The sequence below is a fragment of the Melanotaenia boesemani genome, chromosome 11, assembly GCF_017639745.1.
Source record: "Melanotaenia boesemani isolate fMelBoe1 chromosome 11, fMelBoe1.pri, whole genome shotgun sequence".
Taxonomy (NCBI): domain Eukaryota; kingdom Metazoa; phylum Chordata; class Actinopteri; order Atheriniformes; family Melanotaeniidae; genus Melanotaenia; species Melanotaenia boesemani.
Genome location: NC_055692.1, coordinates 26,644,143 through 26,669,590, shown reverse-complemented (window position 1 = coordinate 26,669,590; position 25,448 = coordinate 26,644,143). Strand labels below are relative to the sequence as shown.

Genomic DNA, 25,448 nt, shown 5'->3' with positions numbered 1-25,448 from the left:
GCCAAACTTGATTATAACAAGTTACGCATTTATCTTTTCATGCTTATGCTTCATGTATTTAATAGAAAGACAGAGGGATTAGTAGGGATGCAGAGTTAGCTCAGCTGATGACGGGATTCATTCCATTTGCAGCATAATACATATAACTACTCCTCCTCCTATCCCTGTTTGGTTCTTAATCTATCTTTTTGCTCATCATATTTGATATAGCTAAATTACTTCTTTTTAAAATAATAAAATAAATTAATTTACACAGGGAATAAGAAAGCCACTTCTACCAAGCGTCTCTGCAATGTAGGCGCTTACCACTAAATCAAGAGAAACTGAAGCTTGCAATATGCAATGTATGTAAAGAAAAAATATTATAATTCATTCTTTAAGCAGATGCTGTTATCCTACAAGTTTGATCCGACATCTGTTTTGCCCAGAAATTTTTGACATGTTAACTGAGAAAGCTGGGGATCGAACCTGCGTTCTTCCAACTAGAGTTAAACTCCTTCGACTAAAAGTGGATGAAGAAGCAGAAAAAAAATATCTAATATCTAAAAACAGCTTTGTTTAAACATACCAGTTTGTTTTAAAGCTAGCAAGGTCAGATGATTTAAAATTTAAAATCAAAGCTAGTAAGAGCAAACAACCTGGAACAAGACTATAATTTTTATTAGAAAAATATTTTATATTCGTTCAATTTAAGTTCTTAGAAACAAAATCAAGAATTGAAATTAGAAAGAAGCAAGAACATAGCAATTGGTGCCTATCTAGGCATCACTCCTCATTGTGATGATTTGTGGACACTCTTTTGAAAGACTTGAGTTTTAAATTTGGCTCTTGCCATCTTTTCTTTTTCTTTTTTTTTTTTTTGAGCTAGGAGTATGCATAGTCAGACAAGACGGTAGGCTTGAAACTTGGATGGCCAAAAGCATCTTTCTTTGACACAAATATCTTCTTTATTATTTTCCAAAGAACCACAAGCATACTGATCAAATGGAGTACATTTAGCTAATGAAACCATAATGCCATTGGCCCTACTCCTGAAACCCTGTTGCTTCTCCTATCTTTTATATCAAGTCTATTAATACACACTGACCTAAAAGCATTTTATGCACACACAAAAATCACTAGAAAAGGAATGATTAATGCATTTTTCCAAGCAATAGAAATCCCCCAAAAATCACTCTTGTAATGATCATTTCATCTATTCAGTATAATAACATTTGGAACATCTAGAAGATCAAGCATTCATCTAAACCGTTTATGCTTTATATGCAGCTATTCCATACACCACTGTGCATGATCAACAGGCAGAAAACTGCAGAACTGTGCTGCAGATTAAGGGACATAATGAAGGAAGTTTAGAAAAAATCTGTAGCATATTTCATTGTGGCGTGTAATCTGATATTCAGTTGTGAGATGTTTACATAGTAACTGCAAATGCTATGCTGGTAAATATAGTAGTTATAAACATCTAGCCTCAAGTAGGAATGAGAAGCAGATATATAAGCTGGTAAATTAACTTCTTTCCCCCTCCAGATTACCATATTTACATCCTTTTCAGACCTGAAGCTTCTCGTTCCAAGGCCTGCTGATTTCAATACTTCTTGGGGGCCTGCAGCATTGTGCTTCTTTTCATGATTTCATGATGGAAAATTAAGAAGCTATTCCACTATGATAGTGTCAAACATTAGCCATAAAAGGCTGTGATATCTTAAGTCTTATTTTATCAACATTCCCTGTTTGCAAGTAAGATACAATTGATATTATCGGAAATCTAAAAAAAACTCCTTTCCTCCCGAAATGTAACTGCTTGTATGTGAGAGCAGTCGAGGTTAACTAATCGGATTAAAAATATAAGCCCTTGTACAGGGTTCGATGGCGTTTTAAGGATTAAGTACAGTGTCAGTGACTCTTGCCCTGTTTCTGGGGCGAATGGCGGGGGAATGGCAAAGTCTACACAATCAAACAGGGCGGCAATTTTGAACATCACACTGAGATCAACGGATTATCATAAAAGAGATCTTCAACATCAGCAGCTATATTCATATATAAACAAAGGGGGAGAGGGTTTGTGCTGCAGAGCTTCATCTGAAATTGTGCTGTTGTCACAACAAAAGCAATGAGCACAAAGCACTTAGAACCACCTTAAATTCAAAGTTAAAGGTTAGTCAAGTTAGACTTCAGTCATGCCAGTTTTGTAGAAACTATGCAGTTGTGTTTACTACTATCACATGCAGCTTTTAACATGAAAGCCACATCTGCTGAAAAAGACCACGAAATGATCGAAAATGTTGTTAACGGTGTATGTAGCTTTAAACATATTTATTGAGTCACAAGATATGACAGCAATAACCACCCTGTAACCATCCTGTGTAGGCAATAAAGTCATAACAGTAAATCTGAAAGACATTTCTCACTGAGACAACAGTGCAGATTTACCTTGAGGGTGTGGATTGCTTCCTGATAGCTTGCACATTCGTGTACAGCAGACTGCAAGCCCACTAATATGAATACAGGTGACCGGGCCATGAGCTGTTGCAAGACATTGCTGCTTAAATTATTAATTTGAGAGGAGATGGAAAAATATGCAACATGACCATTAAACTGATGCAGTAAAGTCTTATGTAAATGTAGCTTTATACCACTTGTGAGCCCAGTTCATGTCTATGCAAATCTTCTTCTTATCTCACTAAAGTAGCCCTTATATCTGCTTCCATGTGGAGTCTAGGAGTCCTTGAGGGGACTAGAAGACCTCAAAGCAAAATGTGGATTCAATTAAACTTACTGTAACTTCAGCATGTCTTTTCGGATTGAGATTAAGTACAAGAATGAGTGGTATGCTCATTGAACTCCTGGCACTTTTCCCTTTTTCCACAGCACCTATTATGGACCAATCATGTAGCCTATGTAATGTCTTATAAACACAAACTATAGAGACAACCAGGAGGGTAAATATCCCAAAGCAGTTCCCGAAGTGGACAAAAAAAAAGTTTGTGGAAACGAGCTTGACTACAGTGTTAGTGCCCACCGTAACAACAACAACAAACTCGAGAATTTTTGTGCTTCCCAACTTTACCGAGTGCCGTTTCTTTTGAAGTTAGTGGAGTTTCTGGGAGTTGACTTGGCGAGCTTTCCACTAACAAAACACAGTTTAACACGAGCACTTACCGACTCCATACTTCTCTTTTTTAGTAGGAATCCAGCGGGTCATAGCGGGAAAGGATGTGAAGTTGGCTGAATAAATAAATTATTATATACACTTGCTCAGCGAGGACAGGCGGTGCACTGCTGCTCGCCCCGAAGCTTACAGTTCCGCCATCATGACTTCTATGCAGGGAGGGGAGAGGAGGGCTCAGCGCGGCGGGGAGAGGGGAGTCGGCGATGGGCGTGAGTCCCTCAGACTACTCCCTGACGGTCCCAGGAATTCTGTCCATTTTGCTCTGGACATCAATCTATCAATAACTGTAACAGCTTCTCATAAAACTGAGCTCAAATTGAATATAGAGGAAATTATAATACTACTGAACTATCTCCCTTTTGTTTCAGGGACTCCTGTAGTTTTAGCAGGCCTGTGGAGTTGCTCACTATTTAACATTCTGGAGGGTTACAAAGTTATAAATCACCGTCATAAATAAATGATTACCGGATTATTGTTTTTAATTAAAAGCTAAATGAAAAAAAAATCTCACACCGGCTGCTTTAAATGAGAGTTTATGCATTCTTGTTGAACGTAAATGGACACAACATCCTCACACACAGGCTTCATTTTTAAACTGAGAAGAATATTTCATACGGGCCACACAATTAAATGAACAATCTGGTGGCTTGCCCATTAGTGAGATGGGACTCAGGGAACACTCCCTGCCCTGTGAAGTCATTTACAGCTCATGGCTGTGAGATTGGGTCTACTCAGCCTTTTGTTTGCTCATCATGTGTGTTTATTTTTCCGTGCTGCCACCAGTCAAAAGGAATGGTGTTGTCAGTAATATTGACCGCCCAATGCTTTTGATGTTACTGCTGACAGGGTGCCGTCAATCTTTTTCTCCTAATCTAGACTATTATGCTATGGCTCAGGTGGTGATTTAAAGCTGCAGCATAATATATGATCAAATTCTTATATAGGACAAAGTGTTCTACTAACTAACCAAGCCAGAGGTCATTTCCTATCCTAAACTATAATCAATCAAACAAGAAATAGACCTTCTATCTGCTTTACTGGGTGTTAAACTTTTGAATTATTGCCTTTTTCTTATCTCATGAAACAAACCGGAGTTTGTCCCCCTCAACCTCTTCAATCCAGTTTTGCATATTCTTTCTGTAATATGTAAAAAATCTAATACCGCTAAAGGATTCAGTTTCACTGATTGGACACATCCTAAATAACAAGAACTATAAATGTTTTTTTGCAGCTATATGTAGAATTTTTCCAGGTTAGGACTTAAGCAAGATTATGTTGGCCTATTTCTGGCTGAGCTGTAGGTGCTTGCTGAGTATTTGGATTTATTGTAGGGGGCCTTCACATCTGCTCTTGCCAGTTTCACCTTTGATTCTACTTATACTTTTGGCAAAATCTCCTATAGCAAAGATAAAGAGCTGCTTTTAGACTTTCAAAAAGGAAAAAAAGAAAAGAAAAAAAAGAGAAATTTGCAAAAAAGTATGCAATATTGCCATCACCTGACTCTTTTGTGCTACTGCAAACTATTTAAAAGAAAGCATCGCACTGTCAAGTTTTGTCACGCATATTTATTACATACTTTTATGTTAGTATTCCTTAATTCAGTGGTTTAATGGTATGTTTGTCTGTGTATCTGTGTGTTGTGCATGCCTTGTCTTAAAAGCTTGACAAGACTGTTAAATGCAAGAGTTCACCTGAAACTGAATGCCCCATAAACAGTAGGAGGAGACAGGCTGGGTCTTCACCACAAATCTTCACTGCCTTCATTTTCTAATTCAGATCATGTTGTGCTATGTCTCAGACATGCTGGTAAAACCTCACAGGGTGCAACCTCACAGTTGGTAATAAGGTTTTTAAAAAAATCTACATGAATCTATATTTGGGATCCAGAGTCAGGCAGATGTGCGTGTTAAATAAAAACAGGTGCACATGTGGATGAAGAGCTTAAAAGGCATGATGAGGTCCTGGTGAGAGCTGTAGAGTTTGTAGATATAAGGCAAGGGATAGAGGGACTATTTCTGTCCTCTCATGAGGGTATATTTTACCTTGCCTGCAGCCTTCTTAGTGTGTTGCCAAACAGATGATTGAACATCTAGCATGACAGACAGAGTAATAAATATGCTCCATATCTATCAACCCTCTTCCCTAGATATACAGCATTTTAGTGGTGTTTCTGTGCACACATGCTTGAGTGCTTGTGCCTTTGTGAGTGTTTTCTTTTATGGGCTGCATAAAAATGAAGCACATTAAGCATCCATATGTATGAAATGCAGCATATAAATAACTGGACTGGACTCCATCAGGGAATGACATTACTAAACTCTGTGAACTGTGATTATTTTTATGGTGGGAGAAAACTACAATACCTCATAGTCAGAGGGATCTAAGCATGTAGTTGTACAGCCCTCACTGAAGAGGTTCAATTTCTCAGACACAAGCAGACAAAAAAAGAGGGGGCCTAATGGATTTCTGGGTACACCGCCAGAACCACATGATTCCTGAGGCAAATAGGGGTCGACCATCCACCTGGCTGTCTGGCTGCAGAATCAGGTAATTGCTTCGTCCAGCAGTGCTTTGAGAATGGGTCAATGCACTGTCTGCTCACAAGGACTGAACATCCTGGGGCACTAGGAGTTGGCTTCTCACAAAGGAAGTCATGTTCAAACTTTTCATATTTCATAGCAACTTCAGCAAATGTCAAAAACTTTCTTCTTTCTTTTGGTTTCTCTTTTTTCTTCTTGTTTTTTATGCTAAGTACATGATGTCTAATTTAACATGTGTTAATGGCTGCTGTGTAATAATGCAAACCAGAAAAATGACATTTTGTACAGAAAAAATTCGGTAACAACTAGTCTGAAGAGACGCTGGCATGCCTAGATTCAACATCTTACCATAGAATTTGATTCTGCACATACTTTTGCAAAAAAATCTTTTTTTTTTATTTAATCCAAGGAAACTGGGGTGAGGAAACCTAATTGTTGCAACATGTGCAACATGTCAGGAAGAACAGTAGTTAAGGCAAAAACTGTTTGTTCTACATGTCTGAAAGTCAATATTTGGTATTATCACCATTAAACACAGTTTAAGCCCTACTTGCAATGTTTTCTTTTCATTTATTAAATGTACCTTTCCAAAGTTCATTTTTGGAAGTTGTTTTTTTTTTTTTTTGTTTTTGTTTTTTTTTTTTTGTTCAGTTCTCTGTTGTTATGATACCACACTGCTTTAATAAATACGAGTTCTGGGCTCTGGGGAAGATCTGACCTGTTTGGCACTGATTTACAGTCCAGTTTTTGTTCGATTTGGCATATTTCTTCTTATTTCTGCTTTGATGAGGCGTCAGTGAAAGTGGATGACCCAGTGAAATATGTTTATATATATATATATATATATATATATATATATATATATATATATATTTATATATATATATATGGAAATGGAAATGAAAATAGCAGCCACAGGGACAAGAATAAATACATAAAAAACTTTCAGACAGCGTGGAAAACATCCTGGTTGTTTGGAAACTAAATATAAAGAAACAAATGTGACTCAATACTTTTTATCATACTGTAAGTCTGATTTCCATATTTTTATCCATGTTTCATTTCAGTTTGCATTTCAAGTCAAAAGATTGTGTCTTGAGGCTGTAAACCTCAGTTGGCCTCTTATGTTGTTTACATGAAACTATCTGACGGCTGCAGCTGTAACCTTCATGTACACCAAAAGAAACATGTAATTGGGTTTAAAATTAAAATTCAATATAATTTCAAAAAGTATCCTGTGCGTGCTATCCTCCAGGACATTGCAAAGGCTCTCCAGAAGTTTTTTAATTTGGAGATTGTCTCAGATCAGCAGAGGGAGCCCCAACTCTTATCTAGATTTCCTTTTCTTTGTGTGAACAAAGCACAGCTGTGTGATATCTAAAAAGGCAGACTGCAGCATGACCATAATCCCACACAGACAAGTCAAGAACTGGAAGAAGAAAAGTGTGTCTTTCAAAATGAAAACAGCATCTATTCAAAGATAATTCTAGTTTTTAGATCTAATACCAGTTTACTCCATAAGTCAGTGGAAAACCAGATTTTGGGGTTCACCCCCAATTTGGGGGTAACTCCTTAGCACAGTAACTTTTTCTTGTTGTTTTAAGTGAAACTCAGCTGTTGTTGATACCTCCTGCTGCAACCTAAGTTCTTTGTCTTCTTTTCATGAAAGGATTTCAAGTCTGGGAGGTCTCTGTGTGCCCCCCTCCCTCAGACATATTGTACACCCTGAAGGGGTTGAGAGTTGTGGGGATTTATGTACCAGTCAGTTCATATCCCAGAGGTGACCGATGAAACACAGGTGGAGACTCGATATCTAAAAAATTATATGTGATACAAATAATACAGCAGTGTTTTGATATGCTACAGTTACAGGGGATTTATTTCCTAATGTGTCCTCAGATGCACCAAAACACATGGCACGCACAGAGAGCTGTGGAAATCCCTCTGTTTGTCAGGCAAGTACGACAGATGCTCACTGTGTCTGAGGTGAGGAGCCTCATCATTTTTATTGCTGCTTTTTTAATCTGATAAAAAAAAAAGAATTTACTGTATAGCTGTCTTTTTGGGTAGTGAAATGTGCGTGTATGACAAAGTCAAATTCATTGTAAAATATAATGTCTTACAATTAAACTGAGTGCCACTTTGGACTGGCTTTAGTCTTCCTGAAGCAAGTGAGAGTGACTAAATGTGGAGGATAGTGTGGTCCAGCTCACGTGGGGGGAAATGAGGATAGGAAGAGGAAAAGAAGAGTGCACTCATCTTGGGAGTGGTGCATTAAATGTGCAACCAATAGTAAAACATCTACCAGATATGTTAAAATGCAGTTATGTGCTTACATTCTGATTCTTTTATGTTCTTACATGTGCGTTTGTGTTCATCTAAATCAGTGAGAAGGCTGAAGGTAAGTGTGGGTCTAGACTTCACTTAATAGGGATTGCTTTTCTGCAAATGCCTAAAGGAAGCCCTTGATTATTCCACCTCGTTAGTGAATAATAAACAGTCTGTCCTCTGTCATGGTTTAGTTTAGTGGGATGTGTCTCTCTCTCCATTTCCCTTCAATTCCTCCTCTTGCTTTCTGTCTAATGAAATAATGAAATTGCTCTTTTTTTCCCCTCTCCATCTTGCCACTCTGCCTGAGTTGACACTTGGCCAGATTCTCTGATGCAGCAGAAGCTGAGTCATAAAGGTTTCAGTGTGCCCTGATTTATGGACAGTGGGGGTGAAGCAGCGGAAAAAACACTAGTGTCAGCTCACTGATCACAAAAACACACGTCAGGAGACAATTTGCTGAATCAAATAAGGACAAAATGGTTTCTGTAATTCAACTCTTCTACTAGATCTTCCTTCTGCAAGTTATTAGAAGACTAAGGCCCTTTTTTGCTTTGTCATGTTGACATTAAGCTTTAAACTGCCTGCAACTGTCTGTTGCTTTTTAAATTGACCTGCTGACTGTGTGAGTTCACCACAGCATTGCCTTCTCTTTTATGCAGTGATTTATTAATGAAGGTCTTTTGCCTGCCATTTATGTACTTTTCACAATTAGCCTTCATTGAGAAAGAGGCTGAATGAAGAGGTACTTCCAGGCTAATAATAATGTAGAAAGCTCCCTCAACATTCTGACTCTCAGAATTTTGACTTTAAATATGATTTTTGTGGCTATGCTCTGTGTGTGTCTTAAATGTTATTTGATTGGACTCATCATTGCAGCTTTTTGTTTATATAAATACAAATGAAATGCCTGGAGGTAGCTTTAGGTTGACAAGGCTTTGAGGTTTTATTGGAGTTCAGTGCAGCACATTACAGACTTAAAGCGCTCAGTGAGGACTTGAATTAAGACATTTTTAAACAGGGTGTTGGGCATAGACAGCTGTATAAGCACATTTTTTTGACAAGGATCTGCAAACAAATCTCAATTCTTTGCACATGTGCATTCATGCTCTGAGCTGCTCAAGTGAATCATACATATCAAGATTTCTGAGTTCATGAGATTTTCTTTTGGTTTGAATGAAACATCTTTGCATATCAAGCACCAAAAACTTTGGAGAGTGAGTTTAAACTTTTCTGTCTGTTGCTTCACCATGTTTCCTTTTAGCATCCACCTCTTCTTCTGCAGTTTCTTCCTCCTCCTTTACCCCCTCTTCATTATCCTCGTCTTCTTTCTGCTCAGCACCGTCCTCTTCTTGATGTTGGCTTTCATCTTCTCCTTCTTCCTCACCTTCTTTACCTTCTTCTTTTATTTCACTCTCTTCGTTTATATTTTTTAAGGAGGGAAAATTGTTAGAAACAATTTCCAAAGACACACATAAACAAATTAATAACACAAACCTATTATACTAACCTTCTCCATTTGCTTCCTCTTCCTCTTCTTGTTTTTCCTCATCCTCTTCCTCCCCTCCTTCCCCCTGCTCCTGCTCTGCCTCTTCTTCCTTCTCATCTCCAATTTCCCCCTCTTCCTCCTCCACCTGCTCTCCTTCCTCCTCTTGAGGAGGACTGGTTTCTACCTGAGGTGCTTGGCTTGCAGATACTGCCTCCTCTGTGGAGTACGATGAAGAATAGAAACGGGAGCTCAGCAGGTACGGAGCTGCAGAGCTCAACTGAGAATGCATGGAGATCTGTGCTCTTGGAGCAGAAAACATGGTTTGGGAGTAAACAGCGACAGATCCTGGCCCTTCCACATTGAAACGATTCTCCTCTCCTTCAAGCAGTTTCCTGGTGGAATAAAACACATATTGCAAGGAAATTAGATGATAAGTTGTGGATTTTATGGGATCTATTTAAATCCCAATGATAAGACAGTAAATAAAACACTTACCTGTATGCTGCAATTTCAATATCCAATGCCATCTTTACATTCAAGAGGTCTTGGTAATCCTTTAAGTGGCGAGCCATGTCATTCTTATTTGTCCTCAATTCTTCCTCCAGTTGATTTATTGTATCCTGTTTAAAAGGAAATATCATAGCTGCAAATTATAATGAAAAATTAATCTTGCTAAATCTTTTGAGAAGAACTAAGAACTGAATAACTATTCATGCCAGAGGTCAAGCTTATTTTCATCACAAAAAGTCTTTTCTTCTGCTTTGGTGTCTCAATGTGGTTTACCTGCAATGCAGAAATCTCAGCACTCTGTTTCTCCTCCACTTCTTGTAACTGGTTTTCCAGGACTTGGTTCATCTCACGGCAGGCGTCAATATCCAGTGTTCTAGCTTTGAGCAGTCGACGATACTCTCCAGATTCATCCTTGGCACTGCGGGCGCTCTCTGTGTTGCGAGCAGAGCCTAGGGTCATCACGCTCATCTTGTTGCAGAACCATTCTTCAGCTGATTGAAGGTTACGTTGTGCCAGCTTCTCATACTGCCCTCGAATATCACGAAGAGCAGCAGATAGGTCTGGCTTGGAGACCTCCATTTCCACAGATACCTCTGCACTGTATTGTATTTGGACCTGCAGCTCTGCAATCTCGCTTTCACAGAGATGCTTCAAGAAGGCCAGTTCATCTAGGAGGGTCCCAACTCTCTTCTCCAACTCCGCCTGGCCTAGTGCAGCTTCATCTGCTCCTTTTCTGGTATCTATTAGCTGACCCTCTGCTTCCTGTTTACCAAGAACCTCATCCTCATAGCGTTTTTGCAGGTTCTTCAAGACATCCTCCATCTCATCCCTGTGGTCTTGGGCTGCTTGTTTCTCATGGCGGGCCTCTTCAACAGCAGCATGAAGCTGGCGGATCTCATGCTCATACAGGGCCCGAAGACTTGAAGGCTGTACCTGTCTCTGCCTGAGCAGCAGCAGCTCAGTCTCCAGCAACTTGTTCTGCTGCTCCAGTTCATGTACCCTCTCAATGAAGCTTGCAAATCGATCGTTCAGGTCCTGAAGCTCAGCCTTCTCCTCGGTCCTTAATGCTTTAAACTCAGAACTGACTTGTGCTGCTTGGTCAAGGCGTAGCTCAGTGGCAGATATAGGACCTGGAGCAGAAAGTATGCTGGAGAAACCTGAAGTAGCTCGGGTAAACGTTGGATAACTTCTGCGTGAAGATGCATAGGAAGTAATTGGGGCAGAGTAGGAGGAGTAGGCAGACCTAGATCCCATTCCTCCTCCAGCTCCATATCCTGCACTGCGTACAACTACTCTCCTCTTGTAAGTAGGAGGGAGGTAACGGTCAAAGCCGGTTGAAGTCATGACTTGAGAGATGGGCTGCTCTGTGTCAGGGAATCAGCTAGGTTGACTGCATGGTGAATCTGCATTACTCTGGCTTTTATAGAGCCAGAAATGACTGTGACGTAAGATTTTTTTTTTCCCAGTATGCTGACAGAAAGAATTGATTACAATGCCAGCCAGCCAGCCAGCCAGTCTCCGCCAAGGGAGAGGGGAGGGGTAAAGATGAGTGTGGAGGAGGTGGAAATAAGCAAGGATGAAGCAAAAAAAAAGGGGACTGCAAAAGATGGGGTCACTGAGGACAGAAACAGTATACTATTACTCCAAAAACTGCAAAAGAAGCTACCTTTTGCAAAAATAACTGCTAACAAAGACATAATCTTTCATGTAACTAATGGCATTGTGGAAGCACTACTTGCCATTTATATTAGAAAAAATTATAAAATGTATTTATAATTAAGACCAATCAAGCGGAAGGATCTGAAATTTGTCTAAAAAGAAGGAGGATGGATTAATAAACAATTGGCTTAGGGGAAAATAAATCCCTGGCACTTAGAGAAAATGGTGATTAATAAATGGTAAAAATTAAAGCAAATTAAAGGAGTTCCTCCTTTAACTGTCAGCAAATAACCAGATGGAAATTAGTTTAAGTAAAAGAAGAAAAACTAGTTCAAGAAACCTACATTAATATAGATAAAATTGTTTTTGTTGTTGTTGTTGTTATCTGCAATAACACGGGAAAGTGCACTGTAAGAATTAATACAGAGAGGTACCGAGAGAAAATGCAAACTATTTAATAATCTGATATCCATGGATGTTTTAAACTGATTCTCTTGTAAAATAAAATAAAGGATTTGTAAAGAACAAAAGATAAAAAGCTGCTCGAGCAAAATTTGGCTGATGATGGACACATAATAAAAAAAAATAAAATTGGTTTAATGTCCATATCATCTTGGAGTTTAATAAATTTATTAAGAAAACTCCAGCAGACTTCATGTCTTTCCACAACAAAGCCATATTGGCCTTTATGGATCCTCCTACATGCAGGGAAAATCTACCTGCTCTGATTTGGCTTTTCTACGCAGAACAAGTGACCTAACTGACAAAGTTCTGACTGACCTGAACGAACAGACTGAGGTTTACTTGATCTTTTCCTTCCAGCAGGATTTTCTCCAGGACGCTACTCTGCTTCCACACAGGGATGATTGCTGTGTTTTATAATGCTGCTAACTCTGATGCCATTAACCAGAAACACCGACACCTGGTACATGGAATCATATTATCCTGCATCTTAGCCAGACTTCCTGCCTCCTAACATCTGTTCTCGTACCCCCACAGAGGAGCTGACCAAGAGTGACCGGATTTCAAGTCTTGTCATATTCACATTGTTCAATAAAACTCCTTTACCTATCCCTGGGTTCCTGATATTTATTGAGTCCAATCTCCGGGTCCTTGACACTCAGTATGTTTCCACCTTCTGGGTGGAGCATCCTCGTTTTATCGTAGGACTACCTCTCGCTGTAATATTTCCCACATCTTGGTTTTATTGTGAAAACAAATTTCCATGTCACATGTCTGATTTAGTCCTGCTGCTGCTTTGTATGATGTGCATTTTACTTCTTTGGGTTTTCATGGTATGAATATGCTGTTTCACACACACTTTCTCGGGGTTCTGGGTGTCCCACAGGTGTTGTGAGGGTTTGTGGTCACCGTTCTTGACTGTCTCTTCTTTTCAGGTAACTTGTTATTTAACTAATTTTATTTGTGGGCACCTTTCTTGACACTCAAGGTCACCTTACAGGATAAAACAAATCAATAACTACACTCAAATTAAAGGATGCATAAAATAATAATAAAAAGCAGTGTGAAGTATTACAGTGAGCATGCCAGTTTAAACAGATGTGTTTTGAGTCTGGATTTGAACAGTTGTATAGAATCAGAGTCACGGAGGTCTGGGGGGAGTGAGTTCCAGAGATGAGGAGCAGAGCAGCTGAAAGCTCTGCTCCCCATGGTAACAAGGCGGGCTGGGGGGACAGTGAGGTTGATGGAGGAGGAAGATCTGAGGGAACGGAGTGGTATGGAGACATGGAGATCAGAGAGGTAGGGAGGAGCTAGGTTATGGATGACCTTGTAGGTGAACAGCAGGATTTTGTAGAGGATGCGGTAGGTGACGGAGAGCCAATGGAGCAGCTGCAAGACAGGGGTGATGTGATGGGCGGAGGAGGTTGATATTGCAAAGGTGAAAATATGCTGACCGGGTTATGTTATTGATATGTGATGTGAAAGACAGAGTGCTGTCGAGGATGACACCCAGACTCTTTACCTGAGGGTAGGGGGAATAGGAAGAATCATCGATGGGAATGGAGAAACTGTCAGATTTGGAGAGAGCGGATTTGGTGCCTACTAATAACATTTATGTTTTGCTGCTGTTTAATTTGCTACTTAGCTTTCCTCATTCCTTATGCACGTGTGGCCTCTAATTTAACTATTGCCCTATTCCTGCAGGCGTCAGTCTGGCCTCCATGAGAGGGGGAGGTTGGCTCCATGGTCTAAGTTTCTAGGTGGTATAATCACTCTTATGGTACTGGTCGTAATGCTTTTCACATAGATCAGTTGGCTATTGAACTTGAGAATCTCTCTGTACCAGTTTCATCTGGTTTTGAGTCCCTGACCCCTGAGCTTATGGCTCTATGTGTCGTGTCCCTGGAGAATGAGATGGCTCTGGATTCCTCCTGACCTGGGCGGAACCTGTCAGGTAATAGGTGCTGAGTGTTGTATTTGGATTCCTGATGCTTCTAACTACATTTCAGCTGTTTTAAATTATTTACGAGACCTCATGCAGGTGATGACTTGTACTTTTGATGATATTGGTTTACTGGTTTTAATAGTGATGATAATGATTTCTGAACCTCATTGTAATGTTATGGTGTCAGTGTGTGTTTTCTAAATTTTTGCTTTCACTACAACCTAGGGGTGTCTATGCTTATGTGGGACCAGCTGCTCTTATCCTTCCTTCATTTCCCACTTGTGTTGATTATGAGGGTTTTTTTATTAATCTGTGTGAATTTTGACCCTTGATGTGATTATAACTGTGTAAGCGTGTTATGGTAAATTTCTTTGTGCTTTGTGTGATTAATACAAAAACAAGCTTTTCTTTTTATCAAAAGAGGGGAATTGTGGAAGGAATTTTATTTATTATGCTCTATATATAATATTATAATCACACCTATAATTACTTCCTTTACTATATTCATTTACACTTTTTACATTGTACATTTTTACTCATCATGCTTTTATTCACTTTTAAGGTTTATTCTCTTCATATACATGCGCTGTTAAAAGTTCACTACAAGGGTAAGATGACCTTTACCTGGTCCTGCCTCAGACCCTTAGTCAGACTGGTTCTGGTGGAGACACAACTATGTGAGGTTGTTTTGGCGCCAGCTCTTGGAGTTGTGTGTCCACCCAAGGTCCTTCAGGAAGGAGGATTCTTTCTAGAGAAATGTATAACTATTGTTTTTCCTCTTGCCTCCCCAGAGTCTCTCTCGACTTCACGCGAGTCAGGACGACCACTCCCATTACTTGCAAGTAATTCTGTATTCAATAATTTTCCTGCAATAAACTTTTTTATACTTTTACTCGTTCCAGACTCTTGGTAATTTTTTTCTACAGAGAACACCATGCAGGTTTCTGGTTGTTACATTTGACTTTATTTATACAGTTTACATGAAAATGATTTCAGAACTAAAACCTCCATCAAAACCAGGAAAAAGTGATGAAGCTAATAAATGATCATTACTGATTATTGATCATTACTGTATGCTACATTTATTTCTCCCCAAAGCTCCAGTTATGGCTCCCACTGCTGCTCCCACTGCTGATCCCAGCGGTCCCCCCACAACCCCAGCGAGCGCCCCGATCACAGCCCCCTGTCTCACAGCCAGGATGAAGGAATTTTCCTCCTCCGCCTGTTTTCTGGCCTCCTTGTATCCCATGTTTGGATTTTCTTTCTGACGTCGCTCCATTTCTTCTTTGATGGCTTTCTCTGCCTCTTCGAACATTTCGTTGGTGAAAGAACTTCCCCCATTTCCCTGGACCATGGTGTTGATCTTCTTCAGCAGCTCGCTCACCTGGTCGGGATTCTCGTCTTTGTTGTTGAAGACATGATATCCTCCATCACACTGACTCACAAACTCGTTGAGAGCCTGGTTTTCTCAGATTAAATCTTCTATGGGCTGTTCTTCTTCCTGTAGGTCATCTCCGTGGGTGAACAAGGTCATGGTGTAGCATCCTGCTTTATCGCCAAATATCTGCTGAATGATTTTCACGGTTTCTTTTTCTTCCTTGGTGAATCGTCCCGGCTGGAGGACGACCAGGAACACATGAGGACCAGGAGAAGCGTAGGACATGCAGTGGGCGACCTCCTTCCTCACAACTTCTTCAGTCTTGCTGGTGTCAAACAGACCTGGAGTATCCACCACGGCCAGAGTCTGACCTCCAGCTCCAGATAAGATGGAAATAAGCACTGAGAAGCACTGAGGACAGAAACAGTATACTTTTACTCCCAAAAACGGCAAAAGAAGCTACCTTTTGCAAAAATGAATGCTAACAAAGACATAATCTTTCATGTAACTAATGGCATTGTGGAAGCACTACTTGCCATTTATATTAGAAAAAAAATATAAAATGTATTTATAATTAAGACCTATGAATGAAGAAATAAAAAGTGCCTAATTGTTCAGCAGGTGTATTTCAAGACTTACATGAATCTCACATTCATAAGAAGGGGGGGGGGGGGGATCACAAATCACAGGAGCATCTTTCATTACATTTTAGTTAAAAGTTCGCCCTCTAGTTGTTTGTAAGGCTGCACTTCAATATATATATATATATATATATATATATATATATATATATATATATATATATATATATATATATATCATCTACCTCTTTCAGACAGCCAACTCTCATCTAGATAAACCTTGTTTTTCGATTTATCGAGTGCTTTTATTACAATTCAGCTGTGGACTCCCTAGGTAACAAGCAGCTGTTCTTACAAATGAAATTAAATAATAAAGTGTTGTTATACTTCTGACCTCATTGTGTTCTCTGCTCCTGTATATACATACATATATATATATATATATATATATATATATATATATATATATATATATATATATATATATAAGCATGGAAGTATATACATAATATTATGTCTATGGTTTAATATCGAGATATGTCATTGGTCAAATAGATCCACCCAGAACGAATTGACCAATGAGTGACCATTTTACTGATTGGCGGGTAGCAAACGTCTTCCTGTGACGCTAAGGCGTCACATCCACGTTTTACAACAACAAAGGATTGTTAATAAATGTAGTTTCCAAATTCCTTCATGATTAATAACCACAGTCGTTCCAGAGTTCAATGTCTTGCTCACGTATTTGCAACTTAACAAATGCAGTTACGTCGGGAGTGAACGGTAGGTCGCCTAGCTTCACAAGTAATGGTTGCCCGGGGAAACAGATGCTAATGTTAGCTCACAAATTTTTTTTTTACAAAATTTTAACTTGCTGTGAAACTATTTGAGCTTCCCTTATTTGGATTTGCAGTGTCGCCGGCACAATACTTTGCGCATTTGTTACCAGTACACCATCGCTCATTTCACACTGAGCTTCATCCAACCTTACAGTTAAGCTAGCCAGGGCTAGTTACAAGTAAATGGTCAAAAAGGTTACCAAGTCGGTCCCAAGTCCCTCTCTCAGAGCAGCTGCGTAGCGTTAACGCTTGACTGCGGCTCGTCTTGCGCTTCCTTCTGTCTGCTGGGACATTTTACCAAGACATACACCCAGGCATTCAAAATGAATAACAGTGGCATCCGGGTGGAATTAATAAAATATTACTAGGACGTATAAAAGGATTTCTTTGTGTCTTACTTAATTGCTTTGTTCTCTGTATGTTTTTTCCTCTGTCCTCAATTTCTGCAGAAACGGACAAAAATTGCAAAACTATAAGAGGCTGAACATCTCCTTTCCAGATATTAAAATGGTAAGTTTTGTTATTTTGGAAAAGGTAATATCTGTGAGGCTGTTTGGTGATGGAAAAACACTGTGTATGTGCACATTATTCTTTTGGTTCCATCCCTCAACCAAAGATATATATTAAGTGTTTTAATGATCTTTACAGATTCGCATTGCAGCACTAAATGCTGCCTCTACAGCTGCAGATGAGTCTCAAGATCCCTTGAAAAGCAGCAAGAGTCAGACAAAAGAAGCTCAAGTATATTCCATTTAAAGATAAATTAATGATATTGAGCCAACTTTCAGCTGAAAGCTGTAAATATTTCATATATATGAATTTGATTTTACTTAATTTGTCTCCACAGGAAGCTGAGGCCTTTGCTTTATACCACAAAGCTTTGGATCTGCAAAAACATGACAAGTTTGAACAGTCTGCAAAGGCCTATCATGAGCTTCTCACTACTCCACTGCTCAAAGAGGTAAAATACAATGCAGTACATTATATAATCATTTCCATATAGTCAGATAGCAGCCTTACTTTCACAATGTTAAACTCAGCAACATTTTGAAAATCTTTCAGTGTGAAGTCATCATCAGTGAAACTTCTTCTAAAGTATTTTGAGAATGACATCCTGCTTATTTGATACAGCTGACCACAATATATTACTTAAAAGACTGGAGAACTAGGTGGGCCTCTCTGGTGCTGCACTACTCTGGTTTAAATCTTATTTAGAGAACAGAAAGTACTTTGTGTCAATAGGTAACTTTACATCTGAGCAGACAAGAATTACATGTGGAGTTCCCCAAGGTTTCATCTGAGATGATGGTCTTTGGAGCCAAAGAGAAATGATTAAAGGTCACCACAGAGCTTCAGTCTATACACTTAAAAGCCACCAACCAGGCCAGAAATCTGATGGACTTAGACCTAAACTTTGAGAAACATGTTAAGGGAGTCACAAAGTCAGCCTATTGTCACCTCAAGAATATATCAAGAGTAAAATATCTGATGTCTCAGCAGAACCTGGAAAAACTAGTCCATGCTTTCATCTATAGTCGGCTTGATTATTGTAACAGTGTTTTTACAGGTCCTACCTCAAAAATCAATTAGACACCTGCAGCTGATTCAGAACTCTGCTGCTCGAGTCCTCACTAAGACCAAGAAAGTGGACCACATCAGTCCAGCTCTGAGGTCTTTACACTGGCTGCCTGTTCGTCAGTGGATAGACTTTAAAGTTCTGCTGCTGGTCTATAAAGCTCTGAATGGTTTAGGACCAAAATACATCAGTGACCTCTTGACCCATTATGAACCTGCCAGAACCCTCAGGTCATCTGGTTCCAGTTTCCTATCAGTTCCCAGAGTCAGAACCAGACATGGAGAAGCTGCATTCAGCTTCTATGCTCCACATGTCTGGAACAAACTCCCAGAAAGCCTCAGATCAGCTGAAACACTCAGTTTATTTCTTTTAATCTTTGTTTTTTAAATGCACTTGTTATCGCTGTCTGCACCCTGCTGTAATGTTTTATGTTTTATCTAAAACACTTTAAATTGTCTTGTACATGAAATGTGCTATACAAATAAATTTGCCTTTGCCTTTTATTATTTTTGCACAGTGTGTAAAGGTCTGGTTGTGCCACATGTATTTAATTTTCTATTGGTGTTCTACTAATAGTCTGAGCCTGTAATGTTTTCAGTTTGTACTTGTTCACATTTAAAAGCTGTAACTGTTATTATTCATGTTGCATCACTACATTTTACTTGTTGCCTAATCTATAGTATCTTGTTACTGTGTTTTAGGCCTTGCCTTCAGATAATCAGAGAGTGGGTCTTAAGCATCCTGGGCTGATGTTGAAATATTCAACATTTAAAAACTTGGCGAGCATGGCTGCATCTCGGGACGACCTACAGAATGCTATGGAGTTTTATCTGGAGGTATAACAATGATAGGAGCATTTAAACATTTTACTAATTTAGAAGTGTTTTGTTGTTTGTATATTATGGAAAAATAACTGCTCTGTGTATGATTGTTTTTATGTTGTGTTTTTCTTTTTTTTTTGTCTTAGGCCGTTATGTTGGATTCCACTGATGTGAACATGTGGTACAAAATTGGTCAGGTGGCTGTGCGACTGGTACGCATCCCTCTTGCTCGTCATGCTTTTGAGGAGGGATTACACTGTAACCCAGACCACTGGCCCTGTCTGGACAACCTCATAACTATTCTCTACACTCTAAGTGACTACACCTGTATGTAATACATCATAAGTTCATTGCTCAAGACAGCTCAAGCTTGGAAAGGGAAATAACTAAAATCTGCATTTTTCTAGGCTGTTTGTACTTCATTGCTAAAGCTTTGGAGAAGGATCATTGCTACACTAAAGGTCTGGTGCTGAAGGAAAAAATCTTTCAGGAGCAGCCATGTTTGAAGAGGGATACGATGCAGATGTTCATGAAATGGTGATGCCAGCTCACTCTTTGGTCCTCCATCTGTTCATAATGTGCTCTGGCTGCAACTCCGTTGATTTCACAGCACTGAAAAACCTCTTGTGCTTTGGTCTGAATTAATTGTAGCGATATGTCAATTCACTATGTGGAAGTGGAGGAAGAGGAGCGCAGATCCATTGTGGAGGAGGCACTAGAGATAAGGAGGCGCAGGCAGGCTATTTCTCACTGTGAACCAAAACCTGACCTTGTCCTGATTCAGCCCATCCGCTGCCTCTCGTGAGTAGACATTTTCTACTCTTGTTTGGAAGTTTAATTTTAAAAGCCATGACATGTAGTGATTTGAAGAAAGAAACTTTTTTACAAATGCTCTTATCATAGAGTAGTTTCTCTTTATTCTCTCCTAATGCAAGAAGCATTTGGTCTCCCCACACATTCTAGCTATGAATCAGAAATGTCACTTTCTGTTTATGGCAGATGGAAACATGTTGGTGAGAGCTTTCTGGCAATGTACAAACATCAGACCACGTGTGAGCCACCACGCCCAAGTCTTGGCCGCAGAATTGACCTGTCAGAGTACCGCGACCCAAGCTTCATCCAGAATCTCCCCCATCCAAGCAGTCCTGTCAGTATGGGCCAAACCACTGTGTTGAGCAGCAGCCCCAGTTCTTCCTTGCCACCACTAGCCTTTTCTGAGCCAGTAGTTCTGTCCCAGTCTGGCTCTCAACCTCAAATTACACCAAGCCAGACTGTAGTGGAGGTCAATACTTCTGCTCCCCCTGCTGGTTAGTTTATAAAGTAACATTTTTTTTGTCTCTCCCTGCCTACATGATGCTTTTTGGAAACTGAATATTTAGTCATTTACTAATATTCTGTGATATTATCAGTGTCTATAATCTTCTAATCTTCTGATATGACTCCAGTTACAGGAATGGACATTTCTCTCACAGATAAAGCGAAGAAAGCCCCAAAAAGGAAACGTACAGTAGAAGATAGTGGGGAGACAGCCAAGCGTCGATCTGCACGTGTTCGAAACACAAAATGCAAGAAGGAGGAGAAGATTGATTTTCAGGAACTTCTTTTTAAATACCTACCTTCTAGGTAACCAGCAGTAAACTTTATACACAAAGTGCAGGTGTTATTCATGCCATAGCTCTGCTGATTTTAAAACTTATTTTTCTGGTCTGCATTAGGCTAAAGAAGTTTGATCCTGATAATGATGATGAGAGTCTAAGTAATCTTGAGACACAGTGTGATGGGAAGGAGGATATTCAGCCTCTACATGGGAGTTGCTTGCCTGTTGACTCAGTTGAATACATGGAATCTGGTAAGAATTACATCATATGTTTTTACATCACATTGTTGTTCTGTGTTGGCATTTAGTTTAAATTAACAAGGTGTGCATTTCCTTTGTAGAGCAACAGGATGTCCACAACTTCCTCCTCAATAATATGACCAATGGTGGCATACTGGATCTGATGATGCGCTATCTGAAGGCAGTGGGTCAGAAGTTCATGAAGGAGTGGCCACGGGGACTGACTATTGTGGTGCTAGAGGTCTATCAGACCTGGAGGAAGCACAGCAGTGGCCTGCCCAACCCTATGCTTCGGGACTGCAGCAACCAACACATCCAGGTAAATGACAAGAAACTTCATTTCATGACTGCTCAAAGTTGACCTTGAGAAGTGCAGCAGGTAGGATGTGTAACAGAATCACCACAGAGCTTTTTATGAGGTGGAAGACTTTTCCTAAAACAGTCTGATGGACCACAGTTCCAGCTCCTGTTTCTTTCTTGGAGCTGAGGTGTAATCTGAGGCAGTCTTTGAGCAGTGATTTATCATTCATTAGAGGAGATTATTTCTTATGCCCTCAGAAGCACAAATCTGAACCATTTCACTCTGACTTGTGCATAAGTAGATCTTTAGCATAAACCAGATGTTTCATGTGAACTCCTATCAATAATGATTAAAGACTGATGTTTTTTTAATAATACATTCTTGAAGTTTGTAAATAAGTGCCGATTTTCTTTTTTCTTTTTTCAACATTTTAATTTGAATTTTACCATGATGTGGTTTACTACAGCCAAGTCAAAGGATTTGGTTAAGTTAAAATACAAACGCATGAAGCACATTTAAGTGTGCAGTATCTCTGAAGCATTGTCCCAGATTCTTATGGTATTTTATGTTTTTCAAGAACCATGGTGGATTCTGTATCAAATGTCAACATAATCCAGGATCTTGCATATTAGAAAAATTAATTAAATCGGTCAAAGCGGAAAGTGTACCTGCCAGGGTCTGCCTCCTTTTTTTGTGCTCACAGTGGTCTACATTATAATTTCCCCTCAGGAATTAGTATAGTCTTATTTTTAATTCAATTTAATTTTCATTTCACAAAGTTTTCGTATCTACTACATATGCAGGAGATGTTGGCAATGAGCTTGGCCTGTATGGAGTTGCAGTTGGAGCAATGGTTACACAGCAAAGGGAAGATTGGTAAGTCAGTGAGCTCACACATCATGCATACTGGAATTTGATTAAACATGATGGACTACAGCATTGTGCCACAGTATTTGAAATAACATCACATGGTCCAGAGGGATGCCATGAAGTCTGTTAACCTGTCCGCATGTCATATTGAAATGAAAAAGTTGTGGTCAAACGTGAATATGATAAATGTGTTGCTTTTGTTTTGGCTTCATAAATTTGACTCATTCTACATTAATAGTAATAGAGGGGATGTACATGATGCTAATAGACATGTGTCTGTACTCTGATTACTCCCACTCAGTGGCAAAAAGATAGCTAGCTCATTAACCATGGACTGTTGGACTGGTTCAAACTTTGGCTGGCTTTTCTGTGAGGAGTTTACATGTTCTTACCATGTATGCATGGGTTCTCTCTAGGTATTCTGGCTTCCTCCCACAGTCCAAAACCATGCATGCTAGGTTAATTATGGTCCCACAATTCTCTCTAGGAGTCAATGTGAGTGGTTGTTTGCCTCTCTGTGTTGTCCCTCTGATGGACTGGTGATCTCTCTCGACTGATAGCGGCTACAGAATTTAGCTACTAAACAATAAAGGCTTGCACCAAAAATGTTCAAATTAAATTCATTATTTTAATTTTAGTGGTGGCTGAATCTCTCGTTTAACCTGCCTTTGTAATCTTGATCACCAGGTTTACAAGTCATTTGTTTTCCTAATGTTAGGAATTGAGAGAACTGACAGGAAAACATTTACTAGAGATTACAAAAAAAAAGGCAAGATGTGTTCTGCCAAAACATTTTAAATATCTCATAACTTGCTTTCATATGAAATTGGTTGCAAAGTGAATTCTACTCTATAATTTTCTCAATTGTTACATTTTTCATTACAAAGATTTGAGTAAAATAAAACTGTTATGACAAACCTCTCTGGTTACAACCAGAATGCTGATTGGAGCATTTCATGTCTTAATTTTACTAACAATACACACTTTGAAATACAACCAGACATTAAGATTTTTATATAAAACGAATTCTAGCCAGATGTTAATATTCATGGTGCACAAATTCTTTAGTAGGCAGCAGAGATCCTTGTGGAGACCAGCAGCCATTAATTTAAGATGATATTCACTTGTTATATTTTCAGTCCCATGACTAGTGGTGGCAGTCATGTCAGGGGTGTGTCTAGCTAGAACAAGGATTTACCTGCATATCCTCAGTTATTCTTATTTGGTTTTAAAACCTTGTATAGTTACTCCAAGAAGAAGCTGTGGTGGTCCCAGCAAGGATGCAACTGACTCAGAATTCCCAGGGCAGCACTTCCAGGGTGATTTGTTACTCCTTGCCCTTGGTTCTTCCCAAAAGGATCTGTTTGAAGATGACTGGCTAGATGTCATGGTGCGTGTCTATTGGCTAAAGGCACGATTCTTGGCCCTCCAGGTAAAGTTTTTTTTGTTTGTTATTGTTCAATATTTGAGTGAGTTCTTTTCACACAACTTGCCAAGATGTGATCTGTAAGACTATATTTTTTCTCTTGTTAGGGAGACATGGAATTGGCCCTTGAGAGCTATGATGTATGTATAGGCCTGTTGCAGAGCAAACCAAAGACTGCAGATGGAAAACATTACACAATCAATCTGCCCAACCTATGTGTTGATGCAGCCATATCTGTGGAGGAGGTCAGTGTAGTGGACCAGAAGACATTACTTATTTCATTGTATCTGTCACTTGTAATCTGTTGTTGTTATTGTCCAATCCATTAAAAAAAGTTTTGTAATAGTGAGATGGTTGCTGTAATTTTTTTTAAGTTTATAAGAAGAGCTTTTGAAGCCGTTTTTGTCTCTGTTTTCTCTCTCCCCATGGACAGATTGACAAGAGGCTGAAATCTCTGGAGCGCTGTCAGTCTTTAGAAGAGATCCAGCGTCTCTTTGAGTCTGCAGACTTTGAGTCTGTTGTGCACCTGCTGCAGCCCACCCTTAATTATGGAAACAGGAGCAAAACTCTGGAGTTTGTGAGCTCAGCACCAGAGCGTCCTGCACAGCTGATGCTGCTACAGGTTTGAAATACCACAACAAAAGACTTACCTACATCAGGAATGGGTGGGCAGTTTTAACTAAAATTTGTTTCATAGGCTTACACAACAAACAGCAATGTCTATTCATCCTCTATTGTCATTGTTTTAGTTTCACCAATCCATAGTTCTGTAGATTTTGTCACGCTTCATGTATCGTATCTGCTTTAAAGAAGATAGAAAAGTTAAAGGGGGTCTTTATAAATGACCTCATATCTGCCCTGTGATCCTGGTGTGGAAAGGGGTCTAATATTCACTTGGTCTCTAAATCTTGATATATGTATTCGTATGCTGTCATGTTGACATCCTGGGTTTTATTTCTCTACCCTAGAACTCGCTTTTAAAGCTGCAGGACTACCAGCAGTGTTTGGAGTGCAGCGAGCTGGCTTTACATGAAGCCCTGCAGCAGCTTAACTCTGCTCCAACCGGTTCACCCCCAAGCAAGGAGGAGTGGGTCAGCACCATTGGAAAGTTGCTAGATGGCATTGAAGTCTGCTTCACCAAAGAGTCTGAGCTGCTAAGCAATGTCCCTCACTTCTCTTGTATGGCCCGACTGGCAAACAATCTAATTCAGGTTTGGAGAGAATGAAAACACTGACTGGTGCTACAATAAGAAACTGATTATATAGGAAACTGATTAAACTTATTAATGTGTTTTTTGTTTTTTTTCCCCCTTCCAGCTGATTGACCTTAGCATGACCATTTCTGATGATCCCAAGGAGCCTTATTTCTTCTCAGTTCTGCCCTGGATTATTCTGTATCGCATCATCAAACACGAGGAGACTGCATTTGACTGTATGCTCAGACAGCATATGTCTTTGGATGATGATGAAGGTATTTGTGCATGGTTTTCATGCTGTAGCTTTCTCACACTGCTATGACGTTGCCAGTTGATACATTTTGTGATGTTTTTTTTTCTAGATGAGGCAGACACCCCCATGTTGCCCTCCTCTCTGATGCTTTTGAACACAGCTCATGAATACCTTGGCCGCCGCTCCTTGTGCTGCAGCTCAGATGGTGCACTCCTCAAGTTTTTTGTAAGTTTTTTTTTTTTTATTTTATTTTATCAAAAACTTT

The 25,448-nt window shown here is 39.5% G+C and overlaps 3 protein-coding genes and 1 pseudogene across 10 annotated transcripts in view; 1 reads left to right on the top strand and 3 right to left on the bottom strand.

Annotated features, from left to right (window-relative positions):
* Positions 1 to 3,313, bottom strand: part of dock5 (dedicator of cytokinesis 5) — a 35,238-nt gene extending 31,925 nt beyond the window's left edge. For all 3 annotated transcript variants that reach the window (XM_041998508.1, XM_041998509.1, XM_041998510.1), the window contains exon 1: positions 3,163 to 3,313. In XM_041998508.1, the coding sequence (XP_041854442.1) occupies positions 3,163 to 3,205 (43 nt within the window). In that variant the 5' untranslated portion in view covers positions 3,206 to 3,313. The remainder of the gene's footprint in view (positions 1 to 3,162) is intronic.
* Positions 3,314 to 9,210: 5,897 nt separating this feature from the next.
* On the bottom strand, positions 9,211 to 11,594 carry neflb (neurofilament light chain b). The gene is made up of 4 exons (XM_041998511.1): positions 10,313 to 11,594; positions 10,025 to 10,149; positions 9,551 to 9,921; positions 9,211 to 9,442 (listed from the first exon to the last, which is right to left on the bottom strand). Exons 1-4 carry the CDS (start codon positions 11,381 to 11,383, stop codon positions 9,264 to 9,266), a joined length of 1,746 nt encoding a protein of 581 aa, XP_041854445.1. The 5' UTR covers positions 11,384 to 11,594; the 3' UTR covers positions 9,211 to 9,263.
* A 3,512-nt stretch (positions 11,595 to 15,106) lies between these two features.
* LOC121649027 lies at positions 15,107 to 16,333 on the bottom strand (annotated as a pseudogene).
* Positions 16,334 to 16,680: 347 nt separating this feature from the next.
* Positions 16,681 to 25,448, top strand: part of cabin1 (calcineurin binding protein 1) — a 36,464-nt gene continuing 27,696 nt past the window's right edge. For 5 of the 6 annotated variants that reach the window (XM_041998507.1, XM_041998504.1, XM_041998503.1 and 2 more), the window contains exons 1-19: positions 16,682 to 16,847; positions 17,353 to 17,413; positions 17,552 to 17,644; positions 17,751 to 17,864; positions 19,181 to 19,315; positions 19,447 to 19,627; positions 19,708 to 19,837; positions 19,952 to 20,101; positions 20,300 to 20,607; positions 20,746 to 20,923; positions 21,016 to 21,149; positions 21,239 to 21,456; positions 22,242 to 22,314; positions 23,553 to 23,740; positions 23,842 to 23,979; positions 24,168 to 24,356; positions 24,703 to 24,945; positions 25,052 to 25,205; positions 25,293 to 25,408. In XM_041998507.1, coding sequence (XP_041854441.1) covers positions 17,411 to 17,413; positions 17,552 to 17,644; positions 17,751 to 17,864; positions 19,181 to 19,315; positions 19,447 to 19,627; positions 19,708 to 19,837; positions 19,952 to 20,101; positions 20,300 to 20,607; positions 20,746 to 20,923; positions 21,016 to 21,149; positions 21,239 to 21,456; positions 22,242 to 22,314; positions 23,553 to 23,740; positions 23,842 to 23,979; positions 24,168 to 24,356; positions 24,703 to 24,945; positions 25,052 to 25,205; positions 25,293 to 25,408 — 2,745 coding nt within the window. In that variant the 5' untranslated portion in view covers positions 16,682 to 16,847; positions 17,353 to 17,410. Of the gene's footprint in view, positions 16,848 to 17,352; positions 17,414 to 17,551; positions 17,645 to 17,750; positions 17,865 to 19,180; positions 19,316 to 19,446; positions 19,628 to 19,707; positions 19,838 to 19,951; positions 20,102 to 20,299; positions 20,608 to 20,745; positions 20,924 to 21,015; positions 21,150 to 21,238; positions 21,457 to 22,241; positions 22,315 to 23,552; positions 23,741 to 23,841; positions 23,980 to 24,167; positions 24,357 to 24,702; positions 24,946 to 25,051; positions 25,206 to 25,292; positions 25,409 to 25,448 lie in introns of all 6 variants that reach the window. The other variant, XM_041998506.1, reaches the window with a different exon arrangement.

Bases quoted from the DNA above. Each gene is read 5' to 3' on its own strand.
- neflb (XM_041998511.1), bottom strand. From the start codon at position 11,383: ATGACTTCAACCGGCTTTGACCGTTACCTCCCTCCTACTTACAAGAGG. The intron at 9,922-10,024 runs GTAAGTGTTTTA...TTATTCCACCAG, and splicing joins ATTGAAATTGCAGCATACAG to GAAACTGCTTGAAGGAGAGG. The intron at 9,443-9,550 runs GTTAGTATAATA...GTGAAATAAAAG, and splicing joins AGAGGAAGCAAATGGAGAAG to AAGAAGGTAAAGAAGGTGAG.